The sequence below is a fragment of the Centrocercus urophasianus genome, unplaced genomic scaffold (assembly GCF_019232065.1).
Source record: "Centrocercus urophasianus isolate 14NV4802_14NV808 unplaced genomic scaffold, USGS_Curo_1.0 seq_497, whole genome shotgun sequence".
Classification (NCBI taxonomy): domain Eukaryota; kingdom Metazoa; phylum Chordata; class Aves; order Galliformes; family Phasianidae; genus Centrocercus; species Centrocercus urophasianus.
In genome coordinates this window covers 1-12,096 of record NW_024885085.1, presented here as the reverse complement: position 1 = coordinate 12,096, position 12,096 = coordinate 1, and the positions used below count along the sequence as shown (strand labels likewise).

Here is a 12,096-nt window from a genome sequence, read left to right as displayed (position 1 = left end):
ACGCGCCCACAGCCGGCGCGGTGTGGGGCCATGGGGTCCTGCAGCGCGTGCTGGGGTTTGGGGTCCTGCATGTGGCGGGTCGGGTACCAGGGGTGCCGTCCTCGCAGGGTGCGACTGCAACGAGCACTCACGGCGCTGCCACTTCGACATGGCCGTGTTCCTGGCCACCGGGAACACCAGCGGGGCCGTGTGCGATGGCTGCCAGCACAACACCATGGGGCGCCGCTGCCATCTCTGCAAGCCCTTCTACTACCGGCACCCGCGCTCTGATATCCGCGCTCCCACTGCCTGCATCCGTGAGTGCCCCCAACTCTGTTGCCCCCAACCCCGTGTCCCCCACCGCCACCTGCCCCAGCTGCCATGATGTCCCCACAGCGTGTGACTGCGACCCTGCGGGATCGCTGGATGGCGGCGCCTGCGATGCACACACGGACGTGGCGCTGGGCATGATCGCGGGGCAGTGCCGCTGCAAGGAGAACGTGGCCGGGCCACGCTGCGACCGCTGCCGGCACGGAGCCTACGGCCTCAGCCAGGGAGACCCTCAGGGCTGCCAACGTGAGCTGGGGTTGGGGTGGGCATGGGCTGTGGGGATGGAGGGTTTGCGTGGGGATGGAGGAATGGGGATGGAAAGGGAGGAACATGGGTGAAGGAGTGGGGATGAAAAGATGGGATGAAGGAATGGGGATGGGGGTGGAGGAATGGGGATGGAAGGATGGGGATGAAGGAATGAGAATACGGAAAGAGGGATGGGGATGGAGGGATAAAAATGAAGGGATAGGTTTGGGAAAGGAGATGGAGGGCAGAGCTGAATGAGTGAGTGATGAAGCAGTAAGGATGGAGGGATGGGGATGAAGGAATGGAAAAGATGGAGATGGGGATGGAGATGGAGGAATGGGAATGGAGATACAGCGATAGGGAGGGGAGTAGAGGAGTGTGAATGAGAATAGAAGAGTGGGGATGGGGAATGAAGTAAGGGGTATAGAAGGCCTGAGTTGGAGGGTTGAGGCCAGAGATGGAAGTGTGGAGGTGGATGGGTTAGGGATGAAGCAATGTAGGAGGAGTGGGGATTGAAGAAGTATGGAAATGAACGGATGAGGTGGGGAGATATGGATGAAGGGACTAGGGATGCAGGGATGGGGATGGAAGAATTAGGCTGGAGGGCAGGGATGGAAGGGTGGAGCTGGATGAGTAGGTGATGAAGCAATGGGAGGGGATGATGGAGATGGAAGTAGGATTGGCATGGAGGGTTGGAGATGGAAAGAGGGAGGGAGGGTGAGGAAAGGTGGGATGAGCAATAGTGCATGGGGGACTCAGGGCCGTGGGGCAAGGAGGGAGGGCTGTGGAGCTGCTGTTTGAACATCACAGGGTGCACTGGGGGCTGTGGTGGGTGGCAGTGCTGTGTGGCAGCCCACCATGTGTGTGTTTGTGCACGGGGCAGCGTGCCGGTGTGACCCACGGGGCACGGTGGCGGGCAGCTCCCCCTGTGACCCCATCAGTGGGGACTGCTACTGCAAGCGCTTCGTGGCCGGGCGCTCCTGCAGCCAGTGCGTGGTGAGTGCCCCAGCTCCACACTGTGCTCCATTGCCTTGGCTCTCCCCAGCCCCATGGCATTCCCCAGGGCTGGGCTGGCCCCACACCTACTCCCTGTCTCTCCCATCTTACTGCAGCCTGAATTCTGGGGCCTGAGCTATGATGTAGGGGGCTGCCGGCCCTGCTCCTGTGACTTCGGGGGAGCTTACAGCAACAGGTGAGGCCCCACAGTACTGCCCAGCCGGGCACGGGGACACAGGGATGGGTGTGGGGACAGGGTGGAATGGAAGTGGTGGGACCACTGCTGGAGGGATGGGGACAGGGCTTCACAGTGGAGACAGAGTGGTGTGGAAGGAGGGATCTCTGTGCCTGAAGGTGGAGGGCTGGGGACAGGAGGGGATGGGTGAGGCACGGTCGGACAGAAAGATGGATGAGGGCCATTCCCCAGGTGCTCCATGGAGGACGGGGCCTGTCCCTGCCGCCCCCACCTCATGGGCCGGCAGTGTGACCAGGTGCAGCCCGGCTTCTTCTGCGCACCCCTTGACCACTACACCTACGAGGCTGAGCAAGCTGTGGGCCACGGGCCCAGCCATCCCCAGCTCCCAGTAAGTGTCCCCATCTGGGCTTCCACGGTGCCCCATACCTTGTGTATGGCCATCCCCGTGCTCCATGCATGGCTATCTCCACGCATGGCCATCCCCATGCTCCATGCGTCACCGTCCCCATGCATGGCCATCCCCATCCCTGCAGGGCGCCGTGCGGGCAGAGGTGCCCCAGGACTGCCCCCAGCACCGCAATGGGGACCCAGCGGGGCGGAAAGCACGTGCTCGGCCCCAGCGCAGCCCTCCCCGCTCCCCCCAGCCCCGCGCAGCCCCACGCCACAGCCTCCAGCAGCCCCCCAAGGTGAGCCGTGGGTTGAGGAGGGGGCACGGCGGGGCACAGCCTTGGGCTGGGGCTGAGCCATGCGGTGCCATGCCCAGCCCGACGTGGAGCCGGTGCTGCGAGATGGGGACGGGCGCATGGTGACGTGGACTGGACTGGGGTTTGCCCGTGTGCGGGATGGAGCCGGGCTGACATTCCATGTAGACAACGTGCCCTACCCCATGGAGTACGAGCTGCTGCTGCGTTACGAGCCTGAGGTGAGTGGCTGCAGGATGGCCCCAGTGTGCACCGTGTGGCACCGCCGGTGCTGATGGCCTCGCATCCCCTTGCAGTCAGCCGAGGACTGGGAGGCTGTGGTGAGCATCAGCTCCCGGGCGCTGCCCACCGGACCACGCTGTGGGAACCTGCTGCCCTCAGAGCAGATGTACCACGAAAGCCTGCCCCACAGCCAGAGGTGGGATGGGGTGGGGGTGGATTGGATAAGGATGGAGATGGAGACAGGGAAAGGGTGGGATGGGATGAGAGGGAATGGGATAGGTGTGGAAAGAAGATGGAGATGAGGATGGGGTAGGATGGGTAGAGGGAGCAGGTTGAGGATATGGATGGGGATGGGAATGAGGATAGGGATGGGGGTGTAGACAGATTGGGCTTGAGAATGGGCATGAGTTTGGGGATAGAGATGGGAATGAGACTGGCATAGAGATGAGAATGGGAATGCAGACAGGATAAAGGTGGAAATGTGCATGAGAGGATGTGGTGGGATGAAATAAAGAGAGAGAATGAAGATGGAACTGGGAATGGGGTGGGATAGGATAGGGATAAGGATGAAGGTAGGATCAGGACAGGGAGATGGACAACACTACCACACTTCTAGAATTGAGGGATGGGCATAGGATGTGGTTGGTATGGGAAGGGGGATAGTCCTGCCACACCGGTCGGGGAATCAGGGTGATCAATGTGGCCAGGTCCTGCTACATTCTTCTGGCCATCTCTCTGTGACCCGATGCCTTCCTTTCTGCAGGTATGTGCTGCTGTCCCGGCCCTTCTGCTTCGAGCCCAGTACCCCATACGAGGTAACTGTGCGGCTGCAGAGAGCCAGCGTCACCCAGCGCCACCCCAGTGCCTTCATCCTCATCGACTCAGTAAGGGGATCCCAACACACCCCGGTGGGGAGATGGGCAGGGGTGGGCGAACCACACATAGAGTGGTGGACAGAGATGGGATGGGGTGGAGAGGGAGATGAATGGGGTATAGATGGAGGCGGCAATGGGACTGGTGTTGCAGCTGGGTCTGGAGCAGAGAATGAGGATGGAGATGTCGACGGGATGGGGCCACGCATGGGGACATCGGTGGGGCTGGGGATGTTGGTGGAGTTGGGACTGGTCCCGGGGACAGCCCCACCACCTCCCCGCTGCCCCACAGCTGGTGCTGCTGCCACGTGTGCCAGAGCTGCCGGGCTTCCACGGGGCAGCAGTGGAAGCGGTGCAGCGGCTGGAGGAGCTGGAGCGCTACCGATGCCTGGAGGCTTTCCATATGGCCCCACCGCACACCCTGGCTGAAGCCTGCGCCCGCCTCATCTGCAGCGTCTCAGCCGTGCTGCACGATGGAGCTCTGCGTGAGTCGGGGGGCCTCAGGGATGAGGGGCCATGAGTGGGTGGGTGGGTGAGTGGGCTATGATAGAGCCATGCTCGGCACAGCAAGGCCGGATAGTAGCTGGTGTGGGAGAGGCCAGGGGTTGGTGGCAGTGTGTGGCATGGCATTCCCATCCCCAGCTACAACCCTGCTGCCCCACAGCCTGCCAGTGTGACCCACAAGGCTCCCGCAGCAGCGTGTGCCAGGTGCTGTCAGGGCAGTGTGAGTGCAAGCCCCACGTCCTCGGCCGACGCTGTGACCGCTGCGCACCCGGCAGCTACGGCTTTGGACCCCTGGGGTGCAGCCGTGAGTAACAGGGTCTGCTGGTGTGTCAGGCATGCCAGGATGGGACCCCCCTGTCTGTGTGTCTGTCTGTCTGTCTGTCTGTCCATCCCACTGGGATGATTATTCTCTGGCTTGAGGTCACCCTGACGTGAGCTGTGCCATTCCACAGCCTGCGCCTGCTCCCCGGAGGGCTCTGTGTCGCAGCTGTGTGATGCGGGCAGTGGGCAATGCCGCTGCCAGCCGGGCATTATGGGCCGGCAATGCGACCGCTGCCAGCCGGGACACTGGGGCTTCCCCAGCTGCCGGCCCTGCCAGTGCAACGGGCACACCGAGGAGTGCGACCTGCGGACGGGCAGCTGCCTGCGCTGCCGAGACCACACCACCGGCCGGCACTGCGAGAGGTGAGCGTGGGTGGGTGAGACGGTTCAGCACGGCATGGCACGGCATAGCATGATACTTACAGCACTGATGAGGTGGGGTAGGACGGGATGAATGGGATTGAACAGGTTTAGATTGTATGAGATGGGATGGGATGAGAAAAGATGAGATGGGATGGGATCGGGTGGGGTTAGAATGGATGGATGGGATGAGATAAGATGAGATGGTGTAGGGTACGGTAGGGTAGCTTGGGATGGGATAGGATGAGGATGGGATAAGAAAAGGCGGGATGAGATGGAATAAAACGGGATGGTGGAACTGGATGGGACAGGTTAGGATTAATGGGATGGGATGGGATTTGACGAAATAGATGGGATGGACACCTGAGACCTCACTCCTGCCCTTGCAGATGCCAAGACGGTTATTATGGAGACCCGGTGCTGGGCTCAGGGCAGCAGTGCCGCCCTTGTCCCTGCCCTGGCTACCCCGGCACACGGCACTACCACGGGAGCGCCTGCCATGCCGACGAGGAGACCCACCACATCGTGTGCCTCTGCGCGCCCGGATACACCGGTGAGGGGCAGACGGGCACCATGCTGCAGGACCCCAGCAAGAAGGCTGAGATTCCATCAGCCACACCGCACGTCCCCACAGGGCCCCGCTGCGACCGCTGCTCCCCGGGCTACTTTGGGACGCCGGAGATGGAGGGAGGAGTGTGCCGGCCCTGCCAGTGCAACAACAACATCGACACCAGCGACCCGGGGGCCTGTGACCCGCACACAGGGCACTGCCGCCGCTGCCTGTACCACACTGCCGGGCCCCGCTGCGCCCAGTGCCAGCCCGGCTATTTCGGCAATGCCCTGCAGCGCAGCTGTCGCCGTGAGTTGGGCCGGGGGCTGTGGGCGTGCGAGGTCTTGGGGTGGCGTGAGGCTGAGCCCCCTGCCCCACATGGCTGCCCACTACCCGTAGGCTGCAGTTGTGACCCGCGGGGGACACTGTCTGCCCACTGCACCGCTGGCACCTGCAGCTGTGACCGCGCTACGGGAGCCTGCGCCTGCAGAGCCAATGTGGTGGGCAGGAGCTGCGACCGCTGTGCACCCAACTTCTGGAACCTGGGGGGGACGGAGGGCTGCCAGCCTTGTGGATGCCATGCCATGCACGCCACGCACCCCGCTTGCGACGAGGTGAGCATCCCAATATGGGTCCTGCGTCCTCCGGGGGTGAGAATGAGCGGGCTGAGCACCCTGCTCTCGCTGCAGGTCACAGGGCAGTGCCACTGCCACCTCGGCTTTGGTGGCCGTGTCTGTTCCCAGTGCCAGGAGAATCACTGGGGAGACCCCGAGCTGCAGTGCCGAGGTGAGAGCTTTACCCACAGACTGGCAGTAGGGTGTATGGGGACATGGGAACCCTGAGAAAAGAGGGGTCTTGGGGATACAGGGTGCCGTTGGGACAAAGGCTGTGCTTTGGGGTACATGGGGGCTCCTGGGAATATGGGAACCTTGGGGAAGGGGGAGTCCTGGGGACACAGGGGGTCCTGGGGACATAGGATGAGATTTTGGCTACCTGGGGATTCCTGGGAACATGGAGAGAATCCTGTGGATGTGAAGGACCTTGGGGACATAACGAGCTCATGAGGATGTGGTGGGACCCTGGTGATAGGGATGAACCATGTGCCACAGCATGATGCTGGGGACATGGGATAGGGACACAGTGAGTCTCCGGGTATGTGATGGGACCCTGGAACCACGGGTGACCCAGGAGACACAGTGCCACTCTGAGGACACAGAGGCCTCTGGAGAGTTCAGGCAGTGACAGTGCTCATCTCCACAGCCTGCGAGTGTGAGCCACTGGGTGCTGAGAGCCCGCAGTGCGACCGAGCCAGTGGGCAGTGCCAGTGCCGGCCAGGCTTTGGGGGGCTGCGCTGCGACCGCTGCCAGCGGGGCTACCAGGCCGCCTTCCCTCGCTGCTCTCCATGCCACCCCTGCTTTGGGCACTGGGATGCAGTGCTGGGCAGCCTGCAGGATGGGCTGCAGCACCTTGGGGCACGGGTACGGGCGCTGCATGAGGGAGGGTCTGCAGCCCCGCTCAGCCCCCGCCTGCGAGCACTGGAGGAGGCCCTGAAGCATGCAGAGCGGCTGCTGGGTGAGGGGAGCAGCCCCAGTAGCCCCCTCCTGCAGGAGCTGGCCGGGCAGCTGGATGGCAGCAGGCAAGTGCACACGGTGGGCTGGGGGGGCTTTAGGCATCCAGAGGTATTTGAGAGCTCTCTGCCCCATAGGACAGAGCTGGACAACTTTTGGAAGAGGCTTCAAGAGCTGGAGCAACACGTGGATCAGCTGGAGCAGGCTGATGTGCTGCACCGCAGCCGGCTGGCCAGGCTGAGCCATGAGTTGGGTGGGCTCAACCAAACCACCTCCCGCCTGCAAGCTGTCCTCGGCACCGTGACAACAGCAGGATTCAGGGGTAAGGGCATCCAGTGAGGACTTCTGGGGTATGGGGGCTGGGAGAGCCGTGCCCCAGTGCTGGATATGTAGCTGGGACTGGGAGAACTGTGCCCTAATTCTGAGTGCGTGGTAGGACTCTAGGGGTGTGGGGGGGTCCTAGGAACAGAGGGACCTTGGGAAAGTGGTGGGACTCCGAATATGGAGAGACAGTGGATACTTAGGAGATCCTGGGACATGGAAAGACACAAGGGATATGGCTGATCCTGGAGCCATAACAGGATGCTGGGGACATGGTGGGACTCGAGGGACACTCTGTACTCGCAGAGTCATACCAGAGCATCGTGGTGGCAGCACGGGACTCACGGCAGGCAGAGGTGGTGGCCAATGGCACTGCAGGTGAGCTGAGTGCAGCACGGGCCGCGCAGTGGGCAGCTGAGCAGGCCCTGCAGCAGCGGGGTGATGCGTTCCGCCGGAGCATGGCTGCACAGCGGAAATCCCTGCGGGAGACACAGAAACGGGTGTCAGGGCTCAGCGTGACTGGGATCAATGAGAAGGTGAGAGTGGGACGGGGGAAAAAGGGCTCGGGGTGATCATATCACAGGTGACACACGGGTTGCTTGGCTCTTGTGCCAATTGGGATGAGGGTCTGCCCATTCAAACTCCACCTTTTGGATCCCTGCAGATTTGTGGGGCTCCTGGAGACCGGAGCTGTGCAGAATCACTGTGTGGAGGAGCTCTGTGCCGGGACAGCGTGGGGATGAGGCACTGCGGGGGTGTGGGGTGCACAGGGGCCCTGCCCGTGTCAGCTCAAGCCCTGAGCAGTGCCCGCAATGCCTCACAGCAGCTGGAGGTGGCCCTGGGACAGCTGAGTGCTGTGACACAGAAGGTAGGGATGGCGTCCCCATGTGCTGGGTTCTCATGCGAGGCCCTTTGTGCCCACTTGAACATCACATCTGTGCCCACTCCTGGGTCAGTGACGGCCCCTTGCACATCCCAACTGTAAGCCCCTTGGTGACCCTTGGTTACACCCCAGATGCAGGAGGTTCAGGACCTGGCACGGGGTGCCCGCAGCCGTGCAGAGGAGGCGTTGGAACGCTCACAGGCTGCCCGCAGCCGCACAGAGAAAGCGACAGCACAGTTGCGGGACTTCATCCGCCGCATCAAAGCCTTCCTGTCGGGTAGGGCCAGCAGTGTGTGGGCACCAGGCATGGTGTGGGGCATGGAGCCCACCCTGAGCCCACCCCGCTCCGATGTCCTGCAGAGGAGGGTGCAGATCCAGGCAGCATCGAGCTGGTGGCACGGCAGGTGCTGAACATCTCCCTGCCCAGCAGCCCTGCACACATCCAGGAGCTGCTGCGGGAGATGCAGGAGAGCATCAGCCAGCTGGATGGGGTGGACGCGGTGCTCAACGGCACGGCACAGGGGCTGGAGGCTGCACAGGGGCTGCTGGCACAGGGACAGGATGCCAGGTGAGTGGCGACAAGCTGGATGGGGAGGGCGACAGAGCCCTGAGCAGAGCTGGAGATGTCTGCATCGCCACAGGGAGCGAGCAGAGGGCGTGAGGGACGAGCTGGCGGGGACGCAGCTTGCACTGCAGGTGGCACAGGCACAAGTGATGGCAGCTGGGAGCACCCTGCGGAGAGCCAAGGATGGCATCCGGGCTGCTGAGGGCAAAGTCAGGGAGGTGAGAGGTGATATTGGGGATGGGGACCCTAGCACACCCCTGGGCCCTGTGGGTAATGGAGTGGGCACACATGGGGAGCAAAGCCGATGCCATGGCGTGGTGCGGGCAAGCCACGGGTACCCGATGGGCACACGGTGCCCACCCGCCGCCTATGTCCTATGCACCCAGGCGGAGCGCAGGCTGCAGGCGCTGCAGGGGAAGGAGTCACGGCTGCAGCGGCGGCTGCGGGAGCTGGCACAGCGCGTCACCGCCCTGCAGCAGCGCGGACGGGACGCCCGGCGCCTGGCACAGGATGCCAAGGATGGGGCGCAGCGTGCCACCGCCGCCTCGAGGACGCTCAGCCAGGTGAGCCCCGGCCTCGCAGCAGGCGGGGGGCGATGCGGGGAGCTCGGCCTCACCGCGCCGTGTGCCCCCAGGACCTGGCGCAGGTGACTCGGCGCTACGTGGTGCTCAAGGACCGGGTGAGCGGGATGGCAGGGATGGCCGGCGGGGCCCTGCAGCGCGTGACGCGGCTGACGGCCGAGGCCAGGGACCTGCTGGATAAAGCCAACAGCAGCAAGAAGCGGCTGGAAGGTAAGAGGCGGCGTGGGACGGGGGCCGCCCGCTCGGTGCCTGCAGCCCACCCTGCACCCCGTGCCTTCCCGCAGAGCTGGAGCAGCACTTCGGGGCCAACGAGCAGGCGATGGCGGCCAAGGCGACGCGGCTGCAGGCGCTGGAGCGGCAGGTGTCGGGGCTGCTGCAGGAGATCCGCGAGCGGGCCAACGCGTACGCCACCTGCTAGGGAGTCCGACCCGCTCGGGACGCGGCCCCGCGCGGCGAGGAAGAAACCCGCGGGGTGTCTGTAGCGCCTGCAAATAAAGCGCTGAGCAGCGGCTGCCCGTGTCCGGCCTCTCACTGTCTCGCGTGGCCGAGTCCCGCGCGTCCCCCCGCGGTACCCCCGGCCTCCGGCGGGGCGGTGCTGGCCCTTCCCGGCCCGGCGTGGGCCGCCGTGCGAAGGGACCGCCCCGCGAGTTCCGCGCAGCCCCGAGCGCCGCCACAACTTTGCGGAGTGGCGGCGAGAGGGAACCCCCCCCTCGGCAACGCGCGCCTACCCACGCGAGACCGGACCCCACGCGGCGGCACCCCGAGTCCCGCGCGCCGCCGCGATGCGCGGCCCCGCAGCCTTCCTCCCCCCGCTTCTTCTCCTCCTCCTCTCCCTCCTCGTCCCGCTGCCGTCCGGTGAGTGCGCGGCCCCCGCTCGCGGAACGCTCTCGGGTTGGGGTCCGGACCCGCGGGGCATTTCCGGGCTGATCGCGGAAGGGTCCCCGCTTCGGGGCCGTGCGGGACGGGGACGGAGCTCCGCGTGGGGTCCGGCCTCATCCACCCGCTGCCCACGCAGGGCCGGGAGGGGCCGCGTGGGCCGTTTCTTCTCCCGACGCCCCCCATGGCTGCGCCCGCGGCAGCTGCTACCCGGCCACCGGGGACCTGCTGGTGGGGAGAGCCTCGCGGCTCAGCGCCTCGTCCACCTGCGGGCTGCGGCGGCCCCAACCCTACTGCATCGTCAGCCACCTCCAGGTGAGACGGGGGATGAGAGACGGGGGACGGGGACGTGGTGGGGTGGGGTGACCGTTGAGCCCCCGCCCGCAGGAGGAGAAGAAATGCTTCGTCTGTGACTCGCGGAGACCCTACGATGCCCGCAGCAATACCGACAGCCACCGCATCGAAAATGTGCTGACCACCTTTGCCCCCCGCCCCAAGAAGGCCTGGTGGCAGGCGGAGAACGGTGAGCAATAGAGCGTCCCTGGGGGGCTGCTCTTCCCGTCCTCCCACACTAAGGAAGCCGTGACTCAGCCCTGTGCTGCTGTGGCCAAGGCTGGAGTCACACGGGTGTCCCCCCCCCAGGCGTGGAGCACGTCAGCATCCAGCTGGACTTGGAGGCTGAGTTCCACTTCACCCACCTCATCATGACCTTCAAGGTGAGCGCAGCAGGATGGCACAGACCCCATCATCCCGACTGCCATCCTGCCGTGTGCCCCCACCCCTCCATGTGCCCCGCAGACCTTCCGCCCCGCAGCCATGCTGGTGGAGCGCTCGGCCGACTTTGGCCGCAGCTGGAAGACGTACCGCTACTTTGCCTATGACTGTGCTGCGTCCTTCCCCCACGTCCCCCGTGGGCCCCCGCGCCGCATTGACGATGTGATCTGTGAGTCGCGCTACTCTGACATCGAGCCCTCCACCGAGGGGGAGGTGAGGCTCCTACGGCACCGAGGGACACTTGGAGGATCCCACTGTCCCCTCACCGCTCTCCTCCTTCCTGCAGGTGATCTACCGCGTGCTGGACCCCGCCATCCCCATCCGCGACCCCTACAGCCCCGCTATCCAGGGTGAGTCGCCCGCCCGTCTGCCGCCCTGCGGCACTATTTTGGGTGCCACTATTTTGGCTGCTGTGTCCTCATGCTGAGCCCCACTGAGGGGCTGGATCTGGGAATTTCCAGACCCATACAGCGGGGTGTGGATGAATGTGGGGCAGCATAGGATGCCAAGCAATGGGAGATGGGACCATGCCAGTGCCTGGTGCAGGGGCTGTAACCCCGCAGCATGGAGCTGGTGGTGGGCAGATGAACGGCACAGGATGCAGCGGGTTAACAGCTGAGGCTAAATTTAGGCTGGGAGCAGGAGGGGAGGAATCTGCGGGGCCCGGCGGCTGCTGCTGGGAAGCTGCTGTCCCTGGAGAGCCGTCCTGCTGGCCCCATGTGCCATGCAGCACCGCCAGCACGGAGCAGTACATCCCCAGCCATGGCGCACCATGTGCGATGCGCTGCAGCTGGGCACAGTGTTCAGCAGGCACGGGTGAGCAGAGCCAAGCTGCCAACTTTCTATGCAGAGCTGCTGCGTGTGACCAACCTGCGGGTGAACCTCACCAAGCTGCACACGCTGGGGGACAACCTGCTGGACTCACGGCGGGAGATCCGCGAGAAGTACTACTATGCGCTGTATGAGATGGTGCTGCGTGGAAACTGCTTCTGCTACGGGCACGCCTCGGAGTGTGCGCCGCTCAGCGGGGCCACAGCCACTGTGAATGGCATGGTAGGTCCAGCCGTAGCACAGACCCCTGTGCTGTACTGCATTGGGGTGACCGCAGCACCCAGTCCCACAGCTCCTCACCATGGCATCCCGGCAGGTGCACGGGCGCTGTGTCTGCAAGCACCACACGCAGGGGCTGAACTGTGAGCGCTGCGAGGACTTCTACCACGAGCTGCCCTGGCGCCCGGCTGAGGGCTCCAG

At 64.4% G+C, this 12,096-nt stretch overlaps 2 protein-coding genes across 2 annotated transcripts; both read left to right on the top strand.

Moving 5' to 3' along the window:
* Positions 1 to 107: 107 nt before the first annotated feature.
* LOC122169079 (laminin subunit beta-1-like) lies at positions 108 to 9,693 on the top strand (the record flags this gene model as incomplete). The annotated part of the gene is made up of 26 exons (XM_042834874.1): positions 108 to 296; positions 376 to 555; positions 1,439 to 1,551; positions 1,668 to 1,747; positions 1,979 to 2,135; positions 2,281 to 2,433; positions 2,511 to 2,669; positions 2,745 to 2,866; positions 3,434 to 3,554; positions 3,835 to 4,027; positions 4,207 to 4,350; positions 4,499 to 4,730; positions 5,117 to 5,280; positions 5,362 to 5,586; positions 5,677 to 5,891; positions 5,967 to 6,063; positions 6,538 to 6,913; positions 6,983 to 7,167; positions 7,473 to 7,702; positions 7,831 to 8,034; positions 8,182 to 8,326; positions 8,410 to 8,617; positions 8,691 to 8,832; positions 9,001 to 9,177; positions 9,249 to 9,405; positions 9,480 to 9,693. Coding segments are annotated over 26 exons (4,502 nt in total), but the record flags the coding sequence as incomplete, so codon positions are not given.
* Positions 9,694 to 9,828: 135 nt separating this feature from the next.
* Positions 9,829 to 12,091, top strand: LOC122169080 (laminin subunit beta-1 variant-like; the record flags this gene model as incomplete). The annotated part of the gene is given in 10 exon segments (XM_042834875.1): positions 9,829 to 9,978; positions 9,980 to 10,050; positions 10,211 to 10,256; positions 10,258 to 10,386; positions 10,459 to 10,594; positions 10,714 to 10,787; positions 10,870 to 11,058; positions 11,132 to 11,195; positions 11,696 to 11,898; positions 11,993 to 12,091. Coding segments are annotated over 10 exon segments (1,161 nt in total), but the record flags the coding sequence as incomplete, so codon positions are not given.
* Between the last annotated feature and the right edge of the window lie 5 nt (positions 12,092 to 12,096).